Raw genomic sequence first — 25164 nt, 5'->3', positions numbered from 1 at the left:
CCTTGCACTCGACCGACCCGGGTTCGATTCCCAGCATCCCATGGGGTCCCCTGAGCACCGCCAGGGGTAATTCCTGAGTGCAGAGCCAGGAGTGACCCCTGTGCATCGCCAGGTGTGACCCCTCCCCCCCAAAAAAGAAACGCCACACTTTTCCAATGGAAGAACTTCCTCCGCTGGCTTCACCGTCACCACGTGGGAAGGGGGCTGTGAGCCCCTCACTGACAAAACCACGAACGCCGATTCCTGCACGACTGGAACCATTTCAGACTCCATGATACAAACGTGTGGCGGGGGGGAGAGGGTGAGGGGGCACCAAAGGACTCATTTGTGGTTCCCAGCAGGAAAAAAAAACCCAAAGAGGTTTGCCTTGCTGACTTAAAGCCCCCGCAGCAAACACGCCTGTATTTACAGACCTGATAAGTCATGGGTAATTATTTGCTTTATAAAAGGGGCTGTTCTGTGAAGATTCTTTTGAGACACACACACACACACACACACACACACACACACACACACACACACACACACACACAACACACGGCAGTATTTTCCGTGGATGCACTACTTTCAGGGATTCAATTTAGCCGGATCAGGCAGGTCTGGGCTGCACAGGCCCTTTGGGGGTGGGGTGGGGGTGGCGGGCCAGGAGCAGAGGAATGCAGAGCTGTGGCACAGGGCTGCAACACCCCTCCTCACCCCTCCTCAACCCCCCCTCCCCCCGTGCCTAGTGATTTCCCTCAGAAACAAAACGAACCCCAAATGATCAGCCTTAAAAGTCCGCCCGCCCCCGGCCCACCGTGCAAAGCCACCAAGCTCCCCTGGGGCAGACCCAGGCTCTGAGCCCTCTCCCCTCCGGCCCCGCCATGGCCAGCCGCTCCCCTGCAGCCAGGCAGCTGGAGGAGGGGCGGCAGGGAGGCGCCTCTGCCTGCTGGGGTCATCTGGCAGGACCTCTGGGCCGACTCCCCCCTGGGAAGGAGGGTGGTGGCCTCTCTGGCAGGTAGAGGCCTGACAGCGACTGGCCAGATCACCGCCGGCTGACCCCAACCAACAAAGCGCCTGGTTTAAAAGTGTGAGGAGATGCTCCTGTGTCCTCCCCCGGTGGCAGAGCCCTCGAGCCCGAGTCCCGGGCATCTGACCTCAGTTTCTCCTTCATCACAAGCTTCCCCAGCAACTCGGCCCCTACTACGGCTTCTTTCTCTGAAAAACGTCACTCGGCACCATCTCTGGAAACCGAGTGGACATCGCAAACCCCCCCCCCTCGGCCCATTGCACCCGAGGACACTACTGCACCACTGCCCCCACCCCGGGGAGGGGGATGGTCACCCTGTGCCAAACCCTGTCGAGGGCAGAAGGGACAATCTGCAGGGTCCCCTGTGTGGATGCGCGACATCTGCAGGGTCCCATGTGTGGATGCACGACAGCCCCAAACTAACTCTGAGGGCCTGCTGGGCGCCGGGACTTGCACTCCAGGGCTGCAGGGAGAGGCTGGGCGGGCTTCTGGGGGGGGCGGGGAGCTGGGGTCTGGACCAGCCCTCGGCGGGCCACGGAGACTTCCCCTGCATGCTTCTGACCCGTTACAGCGCTTACGTTTTCATGAGCTCAGTTCTGCTCACTTGTCGGAACCTGTTGAAATCGGAGCAGCTTCACAGCCCCCTGGGCCGGGTGCAGAGCGAACAAACTCAACTGTCTCTCACCCCCCAAGTCTGTGCCCTGACGAGACTCCTCCGGTGTTCGGGCTAAACTCACTCCCCTCTTACCCCCCCTCACAAATCATAATTACTGTTTTTTCACAGTTGAGATGTTCCATCCTTAGCACACGTGTTCAGACCTTCTTTTTTTGGGGGGGTTGGGAGGACACACGCGGTGGTGGTGCTCGAGGCTTACCCCCGGCTTGACACCCCCGGGGGTCACTCCTGGCAGGGCTCAGGGGACCATAGATGGTGCCAGGGACTGAAGCTGGGTCGGCTGCATGTAAGGCCAGCACCACCCTACCCACTGTGCTATCTCTCCGGCCCCCTCAAACCGTTTTTCTTAAACAGAGACTCTGGGGAGGGGTGGGGGGGCTGTCGAGGAACCTTGGCAGGCTGGAGTGCACATACAGGGCTCCGGGTTCAATCCCCAGCAGCGGGGTGAGCTGGGAGCACTGAGCCGGGAGCAGCTCCCAGGCACAAGACTTCAGAGCACGGTTGAACAAGCAGACGCCCCCACAAGTGACTCTCACTGTGAAAGCAAGGCTCTTTAAACCGCTCTTACTTCCTGCCCAAAGATGCTCAAGACAGGAAACAAAACTCTTCCAACCTGTAGCTCTAGTATATATATATATAAAAAAAAAACACCGCTATTTCGCTTCCTCGTCTTCATTCATGGGGAACATCTTAAAGAGCCCCTACAAACGGGTCCCCTCCAAAGTCCCCACCCCCCAAGGGTGCTCCGTGCCCTTCCAACTCAACCGTGCATTCCCCAGAACTCCGCAAGCCCGCAGCCGGAACCAAAGCCACCTTCCCCGCCGCCAGCCGCCCTCTGCAGGGCGCAGGGGCACAGCCTAAAATAAGCACCATTGTTGGCGAAGGTCCGTCTGTCCACCGGGCGCCCCGGGAGAGAGCCGCCTTTCCTGCTCTTTGCTCTCATGCCAGGCCAATGACAACAGCCCGGCGGGGCATTTCCTCTCCCGAGAGAACAGGCGGAGTTGAGGGCCAAGGTATCTCAAGGCCGGGCAGCCCCCTCTGGAGGGCCCTTGAGGGTCCGGCCCTGGCGGGGGTGGGGGGGTGGGGGGGAGACCCTGGGAGCTGGAGCTCTGCGTCCACCCTGCAGGGTCCCTGGAGACCACGGTGTGTGTGTGTGTGTGTGTGTGTGTGTGTGTGTGTGTGTGTGTGTGTGTGTGTGTGTGTGTGTGTGTGTGTGTGTGTGTGTGTGTGTGTGTGTGTGTGTGTGTGTGTGTGTGTGTTGGGGGGGTGCAAGCCAGGGTGCGAGCCGGCGTGACCTCCTTACCTCCTGCCCGCGCGGCTGCTCCAGCTGCCCCTCCGTGGGCCCCCCGCAGCCAACCTGGGGGGCTTCTTCTCTCGCGGGGGGCACAGCCCAGCGGCCTGGCACGGTGGAGCGGGCGGCGGTCCCGGCCACCCCCGCCCTCGTCGGGCTCCTCCGAGAAGCCCCGGGGACGTGCGTCTCCCCCGAGACCCGCGGGGCGACTGAGCCGAGGGCCGCGCTCCCGCCCCGTCTCCTCCCCCCGAAGGCGCCGGAGCCGCCGGCAGCTCCGCGGGCCGGCCCAAGTGTGCAGGAAAGGAGGGGGAGGCGGCGCGCCGGAATGCAGGTGGGGAAAGTACCATTTCCTCAGGTCACCCCCCACCCCACCCCCACCACCACCACCCCTGCCCTGCAGGGTCTGCCTGGGTGCCTGGGTCCTACCTGCCCCACCAGGCGGCCCCCTGGGGAGTGGGGCGCGGGGAGAGCCCAAAGATGCGCGGCGGAGAGACGGGTCCTGGGATTTCTTCTGTGTGTGGATCACAAGCCAGGGCAACTGGATTGCGACCCCCTCCCCCGCCCCCCCCCCCCCCCCAGTAATCTGGGAAGCCGCAGGTCTTCACTGATCTTTTTGGAGGGAAACGCACACCTCCCCACACCCCTCCCCCTCCCTCCCCAGTCAAAGCCTTTTGCGTCTCCAGCTTCCTCCGTGGCCGGTTTCCCGTGCAGTGCCGCCGTTTGCACGGGGCGCTTTCGCTGCAGCCAAAGTGATTCGGTGCTAGGTTACTGGACGGACTCGCTGCCGCCCGAACCATCCCGCAGACATAAGTGCCAAAGGGACCGAGAGTGATGACGGCAGTGAACAGGGAGGCAGTCCGGAATGCCGCCCCCGGCCCCCCACTCCTGTTCCATCTGCGAGCCCCCCACTCCCACCCCCACGCCATCCCTTCCTGGGGAGATTCAGTCACTCCCACAGGCAAGTGGCTTGGGGCCACCTTCCGTGGTGATTCCTTGTGCACAGATCAGCTTGTCCAAGACCTCTGGGCAGCCGGCCCTCTCTGAGCGGGTCTGGAAACTGTCCCAAACAGGGGGAGAGACCTTCCACCTGGAGCCACAAAGCTGCGGGTGGGCGAGGAAAGCCAGGGCTCAGAGACATTGGGGGGGCTTCTCTTTGAGAGGGCGGAGTCAGCTGCCCTTCAAGAACTAGCCTGCCTTCCTGCAGCGCTCCTTTATCGGAGGGAGAGAGAGAGCTGCGGTCCTCCCCCCTCTCCCCACCCCCCCACCAACCCCCCCAACCCTCCCCCCGTCCAGGGAGGGGTCCTGACTCCCGCCCTGCAGCAGAAGGTGAGGGGGGAGGCACATACCTGAAACAAGGCAGCAGGTGAGTCTTAGGCCCCTGGCCGTAAACCTCTGACCTCTGGAACCCCAGGAATAGGCCTTGGGTCTGGGACGTTTGTGGGCGGCAGGACTCCCTCCTTGCCAGGCCATCGGGAAAGGACGGGGCCCTCAGCTGCACCCCAGAAGTGCCAGGACACCAGGATTAGAAGCACAGCTCCTCCCGCACCCCCTCTAGAAAGGTCCATTCCTCTTACAGTCATTTTCTTTCATAGCCTCCATGGAGGGATGGGGAGAGGGAGAGAATGGTTCTCTTTCAAATCTGCCAAGACACATTCCACAGGGGTGACCCTCAGGTCCTGAACTCCCACTCTGGGGGCTCACGTGGCTTGGAAACCTCCAGAAAGGGGGCTGGGCACCCTGGAGGGGTTGAGAGCTTTCCTGCATGACCACCAGCCCTGCCTAGGGACACAGTCCCCTAACTCGGCACCAGCACACGGAACCCAGAACTGGACGACGTGTGAACGGAGATGGTGCCACTCAGAGAGGGGGTGATGCTCGAGTCTGGTCCACAGGGACTCGGTGCTACAGCAACAAGGGGCTCCAGGAGCATCCAGCATCCAGAGAAGACTCAGAGACTTCTTCGTCGCCATCCTGAGTACTGACCAGGGCACTGTCGGGGCAAATGTGCTGAGGGTCCCAGGGAACACGTCTCCAGGACACAACCAGGAACTCATCCTCACTCCCACTCACTAGATACTGCGGGGGCGATAAGAGAAAGGCACGGACCAGAGAGAGACGGGTGGGTACTGATTTCTGCCCGTCGAGGAAACAGCTGGGCTGGAGTGACGGTACAGCAGGGAGTGTGCTCGTCCTGCACATGGCCAACCTGAGTTTGACCCCCGGCACCCTCTAGAGATAATCCGCAAGGCCTTCCAGAAGTGATCCCTGAGCACAGAGCTAGGAGCAAGTCCTGAACACTGCCAGGTGTGGCCACAAAACCAAAACAACAAAAAATGAAACCACGCAATAAATCAGAAGGGAGCCAGCATTGAGCAGGGGGGTGAGGAATCCAGTCCCAAAGAGTATATAAAGGGTTCTGTAAAATCTTGGGTTCTGGAGCAACAGGACAGCGGGCAGGACTCTTGCCTTATCTGCAGCTGACCAAGGCTCGATCCCCGGCATCCCATAGGGTCACCCAAACCTCCCAGGAGTAATTCCTGAGTGCAGAGCCACCAGTAACCCTGAGCATCGATGGGTGTGACCCTAAAAGCAAACGACAACAATAAAACAAAACAAACCTACAATCTTTGGTTCAAGGTCTTGGCAAAGACTTCACAAAGGGGAAAAAAAATGATCGGTCATCTACCCATCTTTATTTAGCAGCTACAAGATGTCAGTGAAAACCAGGAGAAAATCTGGGACCGGAGAGCTGGGTCTAAGGGCTGGGGCCCGTGCTTTGCACAAAGGGGTCCTGGGGTCCATGTCTGGAGTCAGGAGTCACCCTCCATCCTTCCGCCCAAGCCTCACCACTGGGTGTGACCTCAGAGCTGAACAAAAAGCAACGGGAACTTTGCTGACAGTAGATTGAAACTATGAATTTCAAGTGACAAAGACAGTTAGTTGCAGACCAAAGCTTCGGCACAACTGTCACTTTGTGGGGCTCAAACCTTCTGTGAAAACTCGAGAGGTCGTCGGAGAGCAAATAGAGAGGGGCGGGCCTGAGTCACTCCGACAGGAAGTTGTGAGCTCATTCAAAACATCTGACTTTTACGAGACTGTTTCTTCATTTTTAAGCCAAAGAGGTGGAAAGGCCAGTGTGTCCGGAACGGTCCCAGATGACTCATGTATTATCAGATTGAAGCCTCACAGGAGGTAAGAATTACCCAGCCCTCACAGCTGCTGATGTTGAACTTGAGTCTCAGTGACTTGCGAGGCATCGTGGGGCTCCAAGTGATACCCCTGGAGTCGGTGTGTCCGGCCCTATTAGTTCTTTTACTAACCATGTACCACCCCCCCTACTCGGCCTTCCCCCTTGCTGAAGGTCACAGCAAGCTCCCTAATTCCAGACTCAATAGATAATTTCCTTTTTTTTTTTTTGGTCACATCCGGCGATGCACAGGGGTCACTCCAGGCTCTGCACTCAGAAATTACCCCTGGCGGTGCTCAGGGGACCATTTGGGATGCTGGGAATCGAACCTGGGTCGGTCGCACACCAGGCAAATGCCCTACCCAGTGTGCTATATCACTCCAGCCCCTTTTTAAATTTTTTTAATGAATCACTGTGAGATACACTTACAGGGTTACAATCTTTCGTGATTACGTTTCAGTCATACAATGATCATGTACCAGGGGCTGGAGTGATAGCACAGCGGGTAGGGCGTTTGCCTTGCACGCGGCCAACCCGGGTTCGAATCCCAGCATCCCATATGGTCCCCTGAGCACCGCCAGGGGTAATTCCTGAGTGCAGAGCCAGGAGTAACCCCTGTGCATCGCCAGGTGTGACCCAAAAAGCAAAAAAAAAAAAAAAAAAAACAATGATCATGTACCCATCCTTCCACCAGTGCCCATTCTCCACCACCAATGTTCCCAGTATCCCTCTTGCCACCACCCCCTCAGCCCCATCCCCCCCGCTTCTGTGGCAGGCTCATTCCCTTTTACTCTCTCTCTCTCTCTCTCTTTTGGGGTGTTATGGTTCGAAATATAGGTACTAAGCCACCATCATGTTCAGTCTATAGTCTACCTTCAGCCCACATCTCCCATCCCAAGTGAACCCTCCAAGCATCCTTTACTTGGTGTTCCCTTCTCTATCTCAGCTGTCTTTCCCCCCAGCATGTGAGGCCAGCATCCAAGCCATGGAGCGACCCCTCCTGGCCCTTATCTCTACTATCCTTGGGTGTTAGTCTCTCATTCTGTTACTTTATATTCCACCAATGAGTGCAGTCCCTCTATGTCTGTCCCTCTCCCTCTGACTCATTGCACTTAGCATGATACTCTCCATGTTGACCCGTTCATATGCAAATCTCATGACTTCATCTTTCCTAACAGCCACACAGTCAATGGATAATTTCCAGAGTCCCTGAGCACCCCTAGAGGAGGCACCCCCAAGACAGGAGGTGCAGTTCCACGAGGCCCAGCAGTTGAGGGGTGCACCAGGGAAGGGGCACAGGGAGCCCCCCTCACAGCTGCCCTCCCGGGAATGGGCTTCCTCCTCTTCTTTCCCACCCCACAGGGCTGGCTTCCCGGGCCTCCCGGCTTCCCCCACGGCCAGCCGGTCCTGGCAGACAGGCCCGCTTCACCCGCCAGCTAGGCAGGGAGACCGAAGGTGAGGCCCAGTCCCCTCCCCACCCAGCTGGAAGGGATAGGGGCAGCAGTACCTCCTTGGAAGGACCCCAGGGATGGCCCGGCGTGGGAAGACGGAGCATGAGCCGTGGTTTTCACGGTGCTGCCGCTCAACGGCCAGAGCCAGGTTCAATACCTGAGGCTGGGCCGAGCATCCTGCAATCGCTGAGAGTTGCCCAGAGTGAGAAGAACAGACGGAGCCAAACGTTTGCTGTCCCGAAAACTGGTACAAGAGGGTCACTGACAGGAGAGGCTTTCTCCTTGGCCCTGGGACTGCATTTGGGTCCTTCAGCCGGCTATTTTTGGGGGTGAATGCCTGGTTTCCTGCAGTGATGGCTGCCAGCGGGACTATAAAGTAGCCCGTGTGTGTTTGCACACTTGGAGCACGGAGCAACCTGGCCTGTGTTCGAGGCTCTGTTACTAACTTGCGTGTCCCCTGCCTGCCCCACGGCCACAGGGACTGGAGCTCAGAAGCCTCATCCGTGAACGCAGGCCCAGAGTAACTACCTCGACGGGCCTGTTGTGAAAATGAAATCATCGTTCTGGATCCATTGGCAGAGGTTGAACCTATTTATTTATTCTACCAAAGCGCCACCCCGTGCCCTGCTGGAGGCTCCCTGCCCTCTCAGGCCCGATGGATGGCTCCATCCTTTCCCCTTTCCCAAGCCTCCAAAATATTTAGGTCCACAATTCAATGGGGAGGAAGGGGAAAAACACACACACACACACACCACAAATTCCACTGAGCCCTGGGAGAATGAAAAGAATGCAATTAGCTTCTGCGCGAGCTCGGAGACTTGCAGTGTGATACTCACAAAATAAAAATAGGGAGGGGGGGCAGGCATTTCTTTTGCAAATTATATGTTCTGTTGGACAGGATGATCCTATCTCCTGCCAGTCTGTGTGTGTGTGTGTGTGTGTGTGTGTGTGTGTGTGTGTGTGTCGGGGGGGGGGCTTGTTTCTCCTCAGCTTAAGGCTGGCGGGGAGCAGGTCAGACTCGGACCCCTCAGCTCCCGCCTGTCACCCACTCATCCAGTCCCACCCCGAGAGGGAGGGCGGGAAGGGGCTCCCGGGGAGAGGAATCTCACTGCGCGGCCACCCGGGCCTTTCAGAAAAGCCGTGTCAGTCAGAAAGTAAAGCGGAACAGAGCAGCTGGTTTTCAGTCCCTCGGAGGGTTGGGAATCAAGGGCAGGCCGCGCTGGGTCACGCCGAGACTCCGTTTCCAGCCCCGCAGGAGTGTCCACGCTGCCCTTCCTCCTCCTAGCCCAAGGTCACCGGCAGAGACAGGCTCTGTCACATGGCGGGGACGGAGGCTGAGCTGCGGCCAGGGTTCCCCCGGAGCCCAGACACCCCCTAAGTACCAGGCACATAAAGACAGGGGGCCGCTGGCCACCGGCCACTCAGAGGATGAGAGCCCCGGGTGTGGGGGCATGAAGGGCGAAAGCAGAGTCTCATCTCCACCTCCCTGGTAGGCACACGGGCCGAGAACTTTCCTGTGCCCCGGGAGGAAGGCGCCAGCCTACGCTCTGGCACATGGGAGACGAGGAGGCACTGTCTGGGGGGCTTGGTAAGGTGAGAGCACTTCGTGGGGAGGAGTTGGTGGCGTGCGGGGTCTACATGGACCCCCGGGGGCAAGGAGTGTGCAAGAGATAAGAGACTGGGGCTGAAGTGATAGCACAGCGGGTAGGGTGTTTGCCTTGCACGCGGCCGACCTGGGTTCAATTCCCAGCATCCCATAGGGTCCCCTGAGCACTGCCAGGAGTGATTCCCGAGTGCATGAGCCAGGAGTGACCCCTGTGCATCGCCGGGTGTGACCCAAAAAGGAAAAAAAGAAGAGATCAGAGACTGGGTGATGCCAAGTGCACGCCCTCAGCTGGGGTGGGGCTGGGGGGGGGGGCGCCTGGACAATGCCTGCTCTCCCTCTGACACTGACTTTCTCTTCTGTGCTCCTCGGTTTGGGAACTGCCATGTCTCCGTTCTTCGTGACTCTGGCAGACGACAACCTGTACCCAGGAAGGGAGGGTGCCGAGCACACGGGGCCAGCGCCCAGAGGCGGAAGGAAGTGGAGAGCAGAGCAAGGCCCGCTGACATCTGTCTCGGTCTGCGTGGCTTCCGGAGCCCAGGAGGCTGCTGGGAGGGCAGGTGGCGGGTGGCGGGTGGCGGGGAGGAGGAAGGTGCCCGCAGAGACTGAGAGGCAGCCAGGGCGACCTGCCTGGGAGATGGCCAGTTTGCTCCTGGGCTTCTTCACGAGGAGGGGAGGGATGGCTGTGAACCCTCCTGAGAGCGGGTTTCCGTGAGCAGCTGACGGTGCACCATCTGCAACAAGCTCGCTCTGAAGCGAGGACCAGTCTTGTTCTCGGTCAGTAAGCGGGCGTGTGCGCTTAGGCCGAGTGGGGGCACGAGAACGGCTGGCTCGGAGCCCTGAGATCCGATATGTGAGATGCCCAGAACTCGGTGCCTCGGCCAGCGAGTCTGCAGGTGCCAAGGTAGCAAGGTTTGCCCTCACATAGGCAGCGAACCCTCAGACAAGAGGGACTTATTCATGAGATGCCAACCTCCTTGCCAGGCCGTCGGGGATTCAGCTGAGTCCAGTTCAAAATCTGCAGAGAACTTGGGATTCCCTCCAGACTTAATGACAGCCACCCCACGGTACCCATGAGAGGGCTGGCCCGGGGCCCCCTGCATCCCAGGGATGCTCAAGTCTCTGCACCAATGAATCCACCCCCCGATAGTCGGTTACATCTATGACTGCAGAACCTCTGGCTGTGGAGAATGACTGTGTTTGTTGAAGAGTCTGCAGTTCACACCCATGCTATTCGAGGCTCGTATGGATATTTGGGGGTGTGATTTGGGTCACAGCTGACAGTGCTCACGGATCACTCCTGGTGGGACTCGGGGGACCATAGGTGGTACCAAAGATTGATCCTATGTGCTAGGCAAGTGCCCTATGCTCTGTACCGTCTCTCTGGCCCTCGGTCACCCCTGCTTTCAATGCTTGAAACAAACCTGTGCTCTAGGAAGATGCGAGATTAGCCCAAGTCACGCAGCTGTGCGCTGCAGGGCCCAGCCTGGGGCCCTCCTGCCCCTCTGAGCTGACGGATTGGGGGACATGGGGATGGTGACGGGAGTGCATCAGGAGACAGGCTTTCAGAAGTGACCCCCTACTCCCGGGTGGTGAAGACAGTCCCGGAGAGGCCCCTCGGCATTTCCAACACCGAAGCCTGGTCACAGAGCAGAGCTTGGAGCGCCTGGTTCGTTCCCACTGACCTTTCTCCTGCCAGCTCCCTCGGAGTCCAGCCGCTGGGGATTCAGCTGAGCCCAGAGACGTGGCCTTAGCACCTGTCTCATGCTCAGTCCCGCCTGCCCCGGTGTGTCCGTCCTCCCGAGAGGGTCCCTCCTCCCCCCGAGATCGCTAGGACCGACCATGAAGCCTGTCAGGGGGTTCCTCCCCCTTCCCCTCAGGCTCCTGAGATTGTCCTGGGTGACCTGGGGGGGGGGGCGCTGAGCCCCCAGGACAAGTGTCTTTTGAAAGAAAGAGGGAGATGCACCACAAAGAAGAACCAGAAGGAGGCCATCAGGGAACCGAGTCAGACTGCAGGGGTGCAGCTCTCGGCCCCCCAGGTTGAAAGAGGTGAGGAGGGTCTGTGCCCAAGAACCTCTACGGGAGCCCCTCGGGCTGAAACCTCGAGTTTGGCCTCCAGAGCTGTGCGAGCACATGTGTGAGCTGCCTGCAGGCCGCCCTGGTCCAGCACATACAGGGACCCGAGCCACTGAGGGTATCTCAGTGCGGAGGAAATCAACAGGAAACAGCCCAAACCAAGACCACCCAACGGCTAAGTCTGGCGTGTGACCCTCTGGCCTTACAAAAAAGAAAAAGGAAAATCTGTCCCATGTGACAATTTAGACAGACCTTGAGGATGCTAGGTTGAGGGAACTAACCTTGAGGATGCTAGGTTGAGGGAACTAAGTCAGGAAAAATGCCAAATACTGCAGCGGTCCACACACCGCAGCCCCGGAGAGCATCCAAGCGGTGGGGACCGGAGGAATCTGGGGAGGACAGGGGGGGACTCTGCTGCTGACCGGTCCAGAGTGTCCAGCTTCGAGACGAGAGGGTCAGGACCAGGAACGGGGCTGCCGTAAGGGTTAGGGCCATACGTTTCCTTTCTTGAGGATTTTTACCATCGTAAAACTTGGCGTGGTTGGAAGGGCCGGGGAGATAGCTCAAGTGGCGGGGCACGTGTTGAGCAGGTGATGAGCCCTAATTTTGATCCCTGGCACCCCATGCCTCCCCCACCCCATTCTGAACACCCCTGGGTACAGCCTTGCTGGCCCCAGAGAACCAAACCTGCCCCATTAGCCTGAGATGCATCAGGAGTGCCAATCCAAAAGATAAAAAATTAAAAGAATTTACAAAAATTAAAAAAAAGGGAGCCGGAAGGGTAGTATAGCAGGTACTTGGCCAGCAAGCCGCCGACCTGGGTTCTATCTCTGGCACCCCAGACGGCCCCCCCAAAGCACCACCAGGAGTTATTCCTGAGTGCAGAGCCGGGAGTAAGCCCTGGGCATTGTTGGGTATCCCCTCCATCAAAAAGAAAAGATCCAAAAAAGAAAAAAAAAACAAAGCCCTACCATGCATGACCCTATCAGCAGTTCGCCAGAAGTATCCCCTGAGCTGGGTAGGCCCCAAATCACCTTCCCCTGCACCCCCAAAACCCGGCAAAACAAAAGCAGGGATTAGAGTGTTTACAAATCCACAAAGGCGGTTTCCCCAACAACAGGTTCCGAAAGTAAAACGCAAGAGGAGGAGAGTGGAGACCAGTCCTCTTTCTAGGGGTGTCTAAGCCCCGGCCCCCCCAGGGTGGAAGCGTGCCAAGCAAGCGGGAACGTTCCAGGGTGCTGCCCCCCACCCCAATGGTGCAAACCCCTCTGACGGCACAAAACTCTCTGATAAAGATACCCATGCTCCAAGAGTGGGCTGCAGTGATAGCACAGTGGCAGGGCGTTTGCCTTGCACTCGGCCAACCCGTGTTCGATTCCTCCGCCCCTCTCGGAGAGCCTGGCAAGCTACCGAGAATATCCCGCCTGGACAGCAGAGCCTGGCAAGCTACCCGTGGCGTATTGGATATGCCAAAAACAGTAACAACAAGTCTCACACTGAGAGACATTACTGTTGCCTGCTCAAACGAATCGATGACAGTGACAGTGACTCCAAGAGTACTGCACCACATCTGATAAGGTTCAAAGTAGGAGGCAGCCAATCTTAGAGGGAAATATACATTTTTTTACATATCCATCTAAAGCACACAAGGCTCAACCTTTAACAACATGTTAGTGAGCTATTACAGAAAGGCTTAATGGCCCCTGGGTGAAATATAACAACCTCCACACTCTTTCCTCTAAGGATGCTTTCGGGTAGCATCTTCAGCTGTTTTTCATAACAAACAATACAAAATATATTATTTCGGTTCTGCTTTGGGGCAGGGATTGGGGTTCGGGATGGAAACATCCGAAATATGGTGGTGGGAAGGTGTTATGGTGGTGGGATTGGTGTTTGAATATCAAACATAATCAAATATTGTGAACTACTTTGTAAAATAAAATTAAAAACAAAACAAAATGAAACAAAACAACAAAATCCTCTAACAACACCCGGCCCTGGGTGACGCCTGCCAGCTGCAGTCTGGATCTCCGGTCTAACCCGGAGCCGGATCACCTGCTCCCACAAATGCCGTGTGGACACGGCATGGCAGTGGCCGGTCTGCAAAGGCCCCCCAAGTCCTTGGGCAGTGTGGGGCGAGGCCCGGGGCGGCCTCCTCTAACCCTGGTGAGAGGATGTGCCACTAAGGGGCCTGTGTTTGGCTCTAGCTCCGTCGACGGGAAGGGAGCCTCCCCTCCCCCACCTGGGGGGACACAGTTCCCCCGTGGCAGACACAGGGGTCTCCGTGCACGTACCTGTCTCTGCAGCTGCTCCCCTGCTTAGAGCACCACCCTTAGGGGTCCCTAATCTGCCACCACGGCCTTCCTGAGACGGAATGGTTCCCACTGCCGGGGTACAGCCTGTTTGTTTAGGGGGTCCCCCGTCCATGGGCACTGGGTTGTTCCCGCCTCCCAGGAAGATGGGGGCAGTGCCTTTGGAGACGTCTGCTCAGCACCCCTGGCTCATGGAGCTCTGTGCCCATGGTGCCCGTGGCATGCCTCCTGCTCTTGAGAAACCTCAGCCCACCCTCTCCCGCCCCCCGAGAACCCTCTCACACTCGCATTCCGCCAGCCGTCTGGCTCGGGCAGATGCTGACTGTCTTGCCTCTGAGCCTCCGCAGATGCTGTTCCCGCTTCCCAGACACCCTTCACTGCTTCACTGCTGCCCCAGCCCCTGCCAGGCTCTGGCGGTCACACGGGCTCAGAGGCAGGACCCCAAGAGGGGGTGCTCCAGAGAGCTCTGCTGGAGGGGGCGGCAAGGCTCACGCCGGCTGTGGCTGGGACAGTACCAGGGCCCTGCCTGGGTGCGGAAACACGCCCTGGGTGGATGCTTCACTGGGCCGGGGCCGGGCCGGGCTGCCAGACCAGTCGGTCTCCTTCCGGGACCTGCTCCTGACTCACAGGCCCGGGGACACACGCCCCACCCGGAACCGGGGTGGGGAGGTGAGGCGATCTTCACGCACGACAGGGTGAGGAGCACCTGGCCCGAACTCTGGCCCCGCCGTGCCACCAGCCCGCGCCCGGGGCGGGCCTGACAGGGTGCTGCTGACCGAGCAGGAACCAGGCGCCACACGCAGCACCCCGGAACCTCCAGTGCACCTGGGTCCCCGGGGTGGGGTGGGGCTCACACAGGATGTGGTTTTCTTGTCCCCACCAGCCTCCCTTTCTTCTTGAACTTCCACTCAGCGCCTGTGCGGAGCTCACACACACACACACACACACACACACACACACACACACACGCACGCACACACACACATACATGCACACACTCATATGCGCGCATACACACACACACACATAGATGCATACATGCATGCACACACACGCACACATGTACATACACATTCGCACACTCACACATATACACACATGTACACGCGCACACACACACGCACACATATGCATGCACAATGTACATGCACACACACACACAAATGCACCCCCGCAGAGGTGTGCCTGGGGTATCACACAGGCGTGTAAGAGCACGCCTGTCCACACACCATGTACAGGCACACAGAGGCACACACACGTGTGCTCAGGGTTCCGACATGTTCCGCTCTCTTGATTTCTAAAAGTAAAAATCCACTCAACGGACCCCCTCATAGAATGTCCAACAGCCCGTTACCGTCCTCCTTGTCCTTTAAGTCCCCGGCATTCCCACCCCACGGGAATGTCCAGTGGAAGACGGGACAGTGCGGTCACTCCCTGAGAGCCCTGGTTCCCCGGGCGAGAAAGGAGGAGCAGCAAGCGGGCAGAGCGTGTGCCCGGCCTGGTGGAAGCGCGGGCCCCACTCACCTCCAGGACCTTCCCGGTGATGAACTGGTGGCAGGCCTCGCACTTGACCCCGAAGAGCACCTGGTAGTCCTTCTCGCAGTACGGGGCGCCGTCCCTGCCGGGAAGCGGAGGTCAGAGAGGGCGGGCAGCCCCGACGTGTGCGCCCCCGTTTCCCACAGAGCCCAGCGGCCTGGCTGGCCCCCTAACCCCCGCCCTGATCCCAGGCAGCTTGCTCAGGCCCAGGGAGGTGCCCGAGTGACAAAAGCCACGCGCCCCCATCAGCCGGATCCAGGGCCACGGTTCTCGGGGCCTCACGGGAGCAACAGCCCCCGCTCAGCGCACAGTGGCCACCAGCCCCTTGGCCGCCCTCCCCTCACCCCCCCGAGCCTGGCGCCATCCTCCTCCACGGCCAGCCCGCAGGGGCGTGAGTGGTGCTGCCACTGTTCACCCACTGGCCCCCACAGGCACCCCCTGGCCGACAGAGACCCAGAGACCCACCCCCTGATTCTCTGCGGCCACGGTGTCCAGCTGTCCACCAAGCCCCTCTGCCCGGCACGGCTTCCTCTCGCTCCCCCACCTTCTCCTCGGAGGGGCTCGGTAGGGGCGGGGCGCCGGCCGCCTCTGGGCTCACCGGATCTGCCAACTGATTTTCCCGACTCTCGGAGCCAGTCCCCCGGCTGGGGGAACGGTTTGGAAAGCTGGAATGGAGGTTTCCCCTCCTGCTCACGCCCCTCACCTCCCTCCCAGGGAAGCCCCGTCGAGCTCTGTGGACTGGAACCTCACCGGGTCCACAGGCAAGCCAGTGCCACCCCCGCCACCCCCTGCAGCCCGGCCCTGGGCAAGCTACCGTGTGGAGGAGGGGTGCCGTGTCTGCACCCCGCAGTGCGTGTGAGTCCTGAGGACGGAGAGGAGGCCTGCGGCTGTCCTCAGGCCTGGAAGAGGGACAAAAGCTGACTTGTCCCATGAAGGAAGAGGAAGAAAAGGAATGAGGGTAAAACTCCTGTATGCTTGGTCGGCGGCCACACAGCAGGACAGCAAAGGTCCCCCACGTCCCTCGAGGGCCCGAGCAGCTGGTGGGGCCCTGACACAGGCTTCCGGCAGAGGCGCTGCCCTGAGTCCCAGCAGCGGCACCTCGACCCCCAAGCCCACCCCCACACCGGAAGTGAAGCGCAAAATAGAAGCTTGGGCCTGGGGCAGTGCTCAAAGGTTTGAGGACATGCTTGGCTGACAGGAGCCCCGAGTTCCACCCCTGGCAGTGTATATGGTCCCCAACCACTGCTGGGAGTGACCACCCCACCCCCCACCCCTCCAAAACTCCCCCCTCCAAAAAAAAAATGTCAGATCACGGAGTGGCCCCTGAGCTGGGGGCCGCGGGGCCGGCTTACTTGCTGATGTACTCCCCGGTGAGCACCTTCCCGCACGACCTGCACTTGAAGCAGCCCAGGTGCCACTGCTTGTCCAGCGCCAGCAGGGCCTGCCCGTTCTTGATGTCTCGGCCGCAGCCCGCACAGTCTAGGAGAGAGAGAAGAGACAGGGGTTACTCTGCGGCCGTTTGGACGCGCCCTCGGGGCCGGCCGGCCAGCTGTGCTTCCCTCCCGGTCACGGCTGCGGCCTGCCCGTCTCTGCGGACGCCACACCTTGCCCGGCGGGTCCCAGGCCCCGGGCTGCACAGTGTGGGAACGTCTGGAGCCCCTGCAGGTCCCAGGGGATGGACACCCTTCATCTGCACGTCTTCGAGGGGTGAAGGGGTCCGACACCCGCTGGGCTCCAGTGGGCCCAGAGACTGTAACGACAATCTGTGATTTTTTTTTTTTTCTGGGTCACACCTGGTGATGCACAGGGGTTACTCCTGGCTCTGCACTCAGGAATGACTCCTGGCGGTGCTCGGGGGACCATATGGGATGCTGGGAATCGAACCCAGGTCGACTGCATGCAAGGCAAACACCCTACCCGCTGTGCTATCGCTCCAGCCCCCAGTCTGTGATTTTTAAGGATGTTCTCACGGGCCTTTATTAATTGGGGTCGGGGAGCCCAGCCAAGGCGTGCTGAGGCCCCCTGACCCTCCATCCATGGTTTCTGGAGCACTTGCCTACCGAGGCAGTGCGCCTTCTTTATCAGCCTACACCAGACCTGCCCGGATTCACGATCATCAGAGAACTTGCTCTCTTTTTAAAAATATTATTGGAACTATTTTATTTTTTAAAATTGAATCACCATGAGATCGTTACAAAGCTTTCATGACTGAGCTTCTGTCATGCAATGTTCCAACACCCATCCCTCCACCAGTGCACATTTCCTACCACCACTGTCCCTCATATCTCTCCTGTCGCCTTCCCCACAGCCTGTCTTTGGGGCAGGAACTTGAACTGGTGTCTTCTCTCTCCGTCTCTGTCTCTGTCTCTCTGTCTCTCTCTCTTCCCTCCTTTGGGCATTACGGTTTGCAAAACAGATACTGAGAGGCCATCCTGTTTGGTCCCTTGTCCTCTTTGGGAGAGCATCTCCCATTCAGAGTGATCCCTCCCAACCATCACTGAGTGAACTCACGCTTGACTCCGTGATTCCAGGGCTGACTTCTCTCACTGGGAGGACTTGTACAAAGTGGATAGATAAGGGAGAGAGCCCCTAGCCCCGTAGAGATGCTGGGTTCTGGTTCTGAACCCCCGCTCAGCAAGTCCTTGTGGGTCAGTCACCTGGGCTGGGCTTGTTCTTCCCCTGATAAAGGTTTGTTACCTTGCAGGGCAGCAGGGACCCCTGGGGGTCCATCCCCTGCTCCCCATCACGAGGGCTTCAAAGCAATATTGCTGTGGCCATAAGACTCAGCGTTTCTCAAGGCTTCTTCCTGGCTCTGTGCTCACTTCTGGCAAGATTTGGTGGGGAAAAGCCACATGGGATGCCGGGGATCAAACTCAGGCTGGCGATGTGCAGGGCAGGCTCCCTGCCCACTGTGCTACCTCTCTGGCCCCTCCACGGACAACTTCTTTCTTTCTTTCTTTCTTTCTTTCTTTCTTTCTTTCTTTCTTTCTTTCTTTCTTTCTTTCTTTCTTTCTTTCTTTCTTTCTCTCTTTCTTTCTTTCGCTTTCTGGCTCACACCCGGCGATGCACAGGGGTTACTCCTGGCTCATGCACTCAGGAATTAACTCCCGGCAGTGCTCAGGGGACCATATGGGATGCTGGGAATCAAACGCCCTACCCGCTGTGCTATTGCTCCAGCCCTTCATGGACAATTTCTTGAAAAGAAATCTTAGGAACTTCCCCCCATCCCCTGTGAAGGTGGAACTTGATATTCTCTGCTACTTGAATGGCTTTTTTCCTATGAGAGTCAAACAACGGAGCAAATGCATTTCTATAAAGTTAAAACAGGTATCATATAGTATGAATATTGCAGATTACAATTTCTGTATGTATTATAAGTCAAATTGTTACATGGTTTAAAAATCATTTTTTGTATAGGGGACATCACCAGTCGCTCTGTGGATTGAGCTTGGAGCCTTTCACCAAGTTAGAAGTGCCACCCTAGACAAAAGCATACTGTCATCCAAAAGAGAGCATCAAGCCTGAGTTCTCTCCTTTTTTGGGGAAGAAGGGATTTTGGGGTCACACTTGACCATGCTCAGGGGTTACTCCTGGATCTGAGCTCAGGAATTACTCCTAGCGGCACTCGAGGGACCACATGGGAAGCTGGGGATAGAACCTCCCACTATCACTCTGTCCCAAGCCTGAGTTCTCTTCTTGACCTTTGCATGTTTTTTTTTTTTTAATTTTGCTTGGTTTCTGGGCCATACCCAGCAGTGCTCAGGACTTACTCTTGTCTCTGTACTCAGGGGACCATGTATGGCACCAGGAAATTAACCCAGGATGGTTGCAAGGCAAATGTCCTACCTATTGTGCTATTTCTTTGGTCCCTTGCATGATTTTAGAAAGCTGGGATTTACAGGTATCCTAGCATCCCCCCAGTCCCCCATCTTATAAAGGGGACCCCATGGCTGGCAATTTACTATGAAGATTAAAAATGATGGCCAAAAATAACAGTACAGCAAGGAAGGCACTTGCTTTGCATGCAGATGACTGAGGTTTGATCCTTGGCACCCCACGAGGTTCCCTGAGCCCTATCAGGAAGGGTCCCTGAACAGAGTCAGGCCCTGCTAAGCGCCATGTGTGGCCTCTCAAAAAGAAAAAAAATGAGTAAAGTGGAATCCCATGTTATCTATTTACATATACATTTTGCAGAGGCTGGGAGCGCAGTATGAATAGGAGATGAAACGGGTTGATCTAAATTGAACTCAGCGTGGTTTTCATGCCGTTGGCCAGACCACAGCCACTAGGTGGCAGCAAAGATTTAAAATCGTGAAGAAAAGACCGGGAGTCGGATTCCTCAAGCAAGAAAGAAACGTGAGAGGCAGCTTTTCAGGTCTGGGGTTGGGGTTGGGGCGTGGGGGGTGTGTTGGTGACAGAGGTGCTGGCGTCCAGAGCTGCAAAGCGCTGAGCTGGAGAAACAGCAGAGCCAGGGCCCTCTGGGACCCTGGTTCCTTTCTTCAGAACCGTCCCCTCCCAGCTGGGAGCAAGGGGACAGGCCCGGCCGGAGGTGGTCCACCCACCCTCAGAGCCTGGGACATCTATCCTCTGGGTGTACCCCCATTCCCGGTACCCCCAGTGGGTTCTCTGATCCCTTTTTGAACCCGGCCGTGGCCAGAGCTCAGAGGGAAGCGGAGGGCCAGACGGGTGCCCGAACGTCCTCTCTGATCCCCTGGTCCCTCAGTGCCCCGGGACGTTCTAGAAAAGTGCTCTTCAGCGGCCGGTACCTGGAACCAGGCCAGCTCACGGGTGTGGGAAGGTTGCAAACCACCCATCTGCAGCCGTGGGGGGAGATGTGCTGGTCTGTGGACCCCTCTGCGGGGGGTGAGAAAAAGGAGGAAGATCACCGCTGAGAGAGATGCATTCCCGAAAGCTGAGTGCCCAGAGCCAGCCTGCAGGTGAACAAGCTGGAAGGAGGTGGGGGGGCTGCACCCCAGATCAAAGGAGCCACCAGCAACACTGGCCCCAGAGCATGACCCAAAGCAGTCTGGGACGTTCTGCTCAGGCAGCCCGTTCTTGCCTGCCAGGACCAAACCCCACGCTCCACTCCCACCTGCCGTCATCACGCTGGACCACGCGGGGAAGATGCCGAGACGGAGAGACGGGCCGGGCTGCCGCGCCCTCCCCGCCCGCTGCTCGTTCCAACCCGGCTCTTTCGTAAGGAACAAAGTGTCCCACTCTCCAGCTTTGTGCTCTTCAGCTGCTGAGAAAATTGTTTCCACATCACTGGAGCAGCTGCTGGTAAATATAGAAAGCTGGTGATTGGCACCGGCGTTATTAAATCAGAAAGAGGCGGCGGTTGGAGCCGTGGGAAGGAAATCGCCCCTTCCAGCACCTCGCCAGCATTTTCTCTCCAGGAAACATGAGGAGCTGACGCGGAAAGGGGCAAACGCAGCCGGGCCAAGCCCCGGCCCCCCGGAAGCCAAGCAGAGACCCGGCCGCCCCCCGACCAAGATCAGTGACGGACACGCACACCTGGTTCTACGGCCACGTCATCGGGTGCCCACACACGGACATGCCCTTGAGCCCGGGGCTGCTCTGAGCCCTGCTGCTCCCTACTGGCGCGGGGCCCGGCACCTGGGCTTCACTCGTAGCTCAGTGGAAGGTGACAGATGGCTTTCAGGAAGGAAATGGGGGTTCCCTGGCTAGGAAGACATCCCCACGGGGTAGCAACGAAGGGCCTGCGATTCCCCAAACCCGCACTTCCGAGAAATTCCCCTTGAGCAGCCGGACAGAGGCAGGTGGAGAAGAGAAAGCCAGAGAGCTTCGCGGTGAAACGTCCCCGCCTCGTCCCCACGCCCCTGGGGTCTCTGACGCCTGCACCCTAAGGCCCCATGGAGAGCCGTGACTGCCCTTGGGAGAAGCCACCGAGCAGGGCGCAAAGCTTCCAGAAGACGGGGGCTACGCCTCACGGGCCTTCGTACTCGGAACTGCGACGCAGAGGGGAACGCCGTGGGGAACAGGAGCCCGTCTCGAGCAGGTTGCCAGGACCGTGCTGCAGGGTTTACCCAGCCCGCGTCTACCCCATCTCAGCCCTGCGGCCCGACTCCCTCTGTAGAGGACGGGGTGCAGGAGCCCCCTGCCGGAAGGGTCCCCTGCCTTTCCCGAGGCCCACATGCTGCTGCAGAGTCCTGAACGAGGGCCCTAAGTTGAAAGATGTTGGAATGCAGGGGGGAGGGCAGAGACCCGGGAGGGCAGGTGGATGACGGCCAGAGCTGCCCCAGGTACCAAACACCCCAGGTGGCAGGACCCGAGGCCGGGAGGCGGGAGAGGAGGGTGGGTGCAGCAGATCCATCGGGAACGGCGCCTTTGGCTCGGCCCGAGCAAAAGATAAAGTGATGCCACTTGCTGCTATGCAGAGGGACCCGGAGGGCTGTCTGGGTGGAGTCCGAGGGAGAGAGGCGGGCATGGAATGATCTCTCGGGTGGGGGGATACAGAAACAGGATGGATGCCCAGAGAGAGACAGTGGAAATGAAGACCGCGAGAACCGGTCATGGGTCTTTAGCAGGAAGCATGCCACTTGGGGGGTTGGGGGGGCAGGGCGGGGAGGGGGCAGCTCCTGTGGTGGAGGGAAGGTCAGCCGGGTGGAGGAGGTGGTGCTGAAAGGTGGCAAAGTGTCGTGGGGGAAACCCCAGCAGTGGCCGTCCTGTAAGCCACAGGGCGGAAACTTATCAAACACTGAAAAAGCGTCTTTCAGAGAAGCAGCCTGTGGGAGGGAGGCAAACGGGGTTCTTTGGGGGAGCTGGTGGAGGGCGGTGCGAACCGATGAGGGGATCAGTGTTGAAACATTGTATACCCGAAACCCAATCAGGAACAACTTGGCGTTTTCATGATGACTTAAAGCAAAGCAAAACAAAAACAAAGCACAAGCATTCACAGAAAAGAAAAGGAAAAAGAAGACAACTTTTGGAGGAGAAATTCAGTGTCCCATAAACACGTCTCCAGCCAGTGCTGCCTGCCGAGAGAGAAGTGTGGCCAGGCAGCCAGCGAGGACCCCCTGCCTGGACCTCCAGGACCCCCCTTCCCAGGGCAGGAAGGAGAAGGGGCTGCCCCCTCACCCCGTTTGCATCCGCAGCTTTCTAGTTTGACGCGGTCTGAGCTGGTAAGGAGGTACCTGGAGGAGCCCAACGTGGATACAGGCGAGAGGGTTTCTGTTCGAGTGGTCTGAGCTCACGCCTGGTGGAACTCAGGGGAAGGAGCGGAGCTGGGGGTGGACGGGGGCTGGCCTCCCCCGTTTGATCTCCGGGGCACAGGGCAGGGCAGAGAGAAGAAAAGCGCCTGCCATAGAGGCCGGGGGCACCGGGAAGGAAAATTGGGGACACCGGTGGTGGGAAATGGACAGTGGTGAAGGGACAGGTGTTGGAGTGCCGTGTGACTGAAACCCCATCATGACCACTCCGACTGTGTATCTCAATTAAAAAACGACCACCACAACAAAGGCAGCCGTTTGAACGGAACTCCCGAAGAACCCAAAGGGACCAGCCACCTACGCATGGGCCGGCGACACGTCCCGGGGGAGTGGAGGGTTAGGGCTCCGATAGAGGGTGACACAGAACAACAGGACAGAACTTGGGTTGGGCTTTCCCTAGAGACAAACCACAGCGGTGGAGGACCTGGGGACCACGAGCCTTGGCCTCGAGTTCCAGCAGGTCCCAGAGGAGAGGGCGCGCGCCCCGCAGGGAAGCTCGGGGCGTTGGTCTCTTCACAGCGGCAGATGCAGAGATGAGCCATCCCTGCGGGGCAGCTGTGAGGACCCAAGGCCAGACCAGCTGCCACGCTCAGGCCGGGTACCACCGTCTCCGTCCAAACCCTCGGGGCTCCCTACGGTCCCCAGGACAGAGATGACCTGCAAGCGCCCGGACACGGGACCGAGAGAGGCTACAGGGAGCGAAGGATGCAAAGCATCAACTCCTCGTCTGCACGGACCCTGCTGGGGGCAGGTCAGAGGCATGTGTGGAAGGCGCCGGGCGGGGACCTGCTCTGAGCAGCCCGGAAATGTGTCTGCACAGCCCCTGTGGCTCCCGGCAGTACCTGGTGACCTGGACGGCTGCTTCGATGCTCAGTCCAGGGGGCAGTGCTTCTGGGGCCACCAGGGCTAGTCCCTGCAGTACCCAAGGGGTCGTGAGGTACCAGGGCTTGAATGAACCTGGGGTCTCGGCCTCTGAGCTCTCTCCCCAGCCCCGTTCCTTCCTCTGGGTTTGAACTGTAACCGGGGTTGGCTTTCCCGGGTGTTCCCTCCTCCTCTGTCCAAAGGCAAAGCCAGCATCATTGTCGTGGGGGCTGGAGCGATAGCACAGTGGGGAGGGCGTTTGCCCTGCACGAGGCCCACCTGGATTCAAGTCCCAGCATCCCATATGGGCCCCCGAGCACCGCCGGGTAATTCCTGAGTGCGGAGCCAGAAGTTACCTCTGAGCATCACTGGTGTGACCCAAAAAGCAAAAAAAAAAAAAAAAAAAAGCAGCTATTGTGGAGCCCAACACGAGGATCCCAGGAATGGTGTTTTATTCTTAAAAAAAACTTTTTTTTTTGGCAGGGGGCAACAACACTTCAAACAATATGAGCCCTAAGAGTGAGCGAGGGTTCACTCATGTGATCCACGCGTGCCAAGACACTCAGAGGCTCTGAGAGGGCCACGTGGATTCTGACTCTTCACAGTGATTTCTTCCTTGACTGTAAACACTGACAAACTCAGAATTAAAAAAAAAACATCCAGTTTCAGTATTGAACTGAATAGGCCCACCTAAGTGTCAGGAAATTCGAGCTTTCCCTGGAATTCTTTCTGCAAAGAATAATCACGACGATGAAAAGAAGTAGGATTTGTCATCCTCAACGGAGATTAGCACCTCCGTGGCCGTGGCTATGCATGTGGGTGAAAAATAGAAAACGAATCATTTCACGTGTGGCTTGTTATTAATAGAAAGTGGAATGAGACTTTGGAGACCCTAAAAATATTCACGTGGCGTGCTCTTAATGGACTGCTAATAGAGGCACTTCAGCCCTGGCCCGCAGCCAAGCCACGGGGCTGCCGCCGAAACAAAACCCCCATTGAAGAGGAGGCAGGGTGACCGGAGGTCTGGAATTTAATGACATCTGATCGGGGCGCTCAGCTGCACCCACAGGTCACGGCTTCCGCGCCATCTCGGGGACAAAGGTAGAATGTTCCGGGAGCACGTGTCCCGCCCCCCAGGGAGAGAAAGTATTGCCCAGGGAAAGGAGGCCTGAATGTGGGTGTCATGGCGAGTCTGACTGGGGGGATCACCCTCAGGGACGGTCCCCTGGACTCAGCACAGGCTCCCAGCTGCTGGGCTCCCAGAGTCCCACCGGGTCGACGTGCCAACGGTCCCTCTCACCACGCGAGCCCATGATGGACCCGGGTGTCCTGGTGGCCTGCGGCCAGCCCTGGTCAACATTTGCAGCCCATGGACTGAAACCATCCCCGCGTCCCTTAGGGTTTCCGCCACAAGGCCCGGCCTCCGGTGAGACGCCTCTGGGCGTTCCGGGAGGTGGGTCTCTGGCAGCTCTCCCTGCCGGAAAAGGCCACATCACTCCCTCGCCAGGGGACGCTGGCAAATATTCACTGCTTTTTTTCTGAGTTGTTCAGTGTCATCTGGTCCCAAGTCAGAAAACTATAGGTTGACATATATTGATCGGTGAGAGCATGTGCTCATGTGTGTGTGGAAGCATGTGTGTGCATGCATTAGTGTGTATATATGCGTGCATGTTCATGCTTGTTCATGTGTGCATATGTTTGAGTGTGTGTTGTGTGCATGTATGTCCATATGTGCATGTATGTGTGTGTGTGTGTGTGTGTTTTGGGTAAAGGGGAGGTGCGCTTCAGGGATAGAACTCAGAGCCTCACTTGTGTGAGCCTTGCATTTCTCCCCTCCACCTCCCTACCCCGACGAACTGGGCCACATCCCTGCCTCCAATGGGCATCTCTGAAACAAATTCAGGGCCTGGGATCTGGCACCAAGGCCTGGAGA

General features: G+C 58.2%; 1 protein-coding gene across 8 annotated transcripts in view; it reads right to left on the bottom strand.

The window, feature by feature from the left end:
* The window catches only part of ABLIM1 (actin binding LIM protein 1), a 302737-nt gene that overhangs the window by 73641 nt on the left and 203932 nt on the right, over nucleotides 1–25164 (bottom strand). For all 8 annotated transcript variants that reach the window (XM_055119610.1, XM_055119611.1, XM_055119609.1 and 5 more), the window contains 2 exons: nucleotides 16494–16620; nucleotides 15130–15223 (listed from right to left, as the gene is read on the bottom strand). In XM_055119610.1, the coding sequence (XP_054975585.1) occupies nucleotides 15130–15223; nucleotides 16494–16620 (221 nt within the window). The remainder of the gene's footprint in view (nucleotides 1–15129; nucleotides 15224–16493; nucleotides 16621–25164) is intronic.

This window comes from Sorex araneus, chromosome 11, assembly GCF_027595985.1.
Source record: "Sorex araneus isolate mSorAra2 chromosome 11, mSorAra2.pri, whole genome shotgun sequence".
NCBI classification, from domain to species: Eukaryota; Metazoa; Chordata; class Mammalia; order Eulipotyphla; family Soricidae; genus Sorex; species Sorex araneus.
This window is presented reverse-complemented; position numbering and strand designations above follow the sequence as displayed.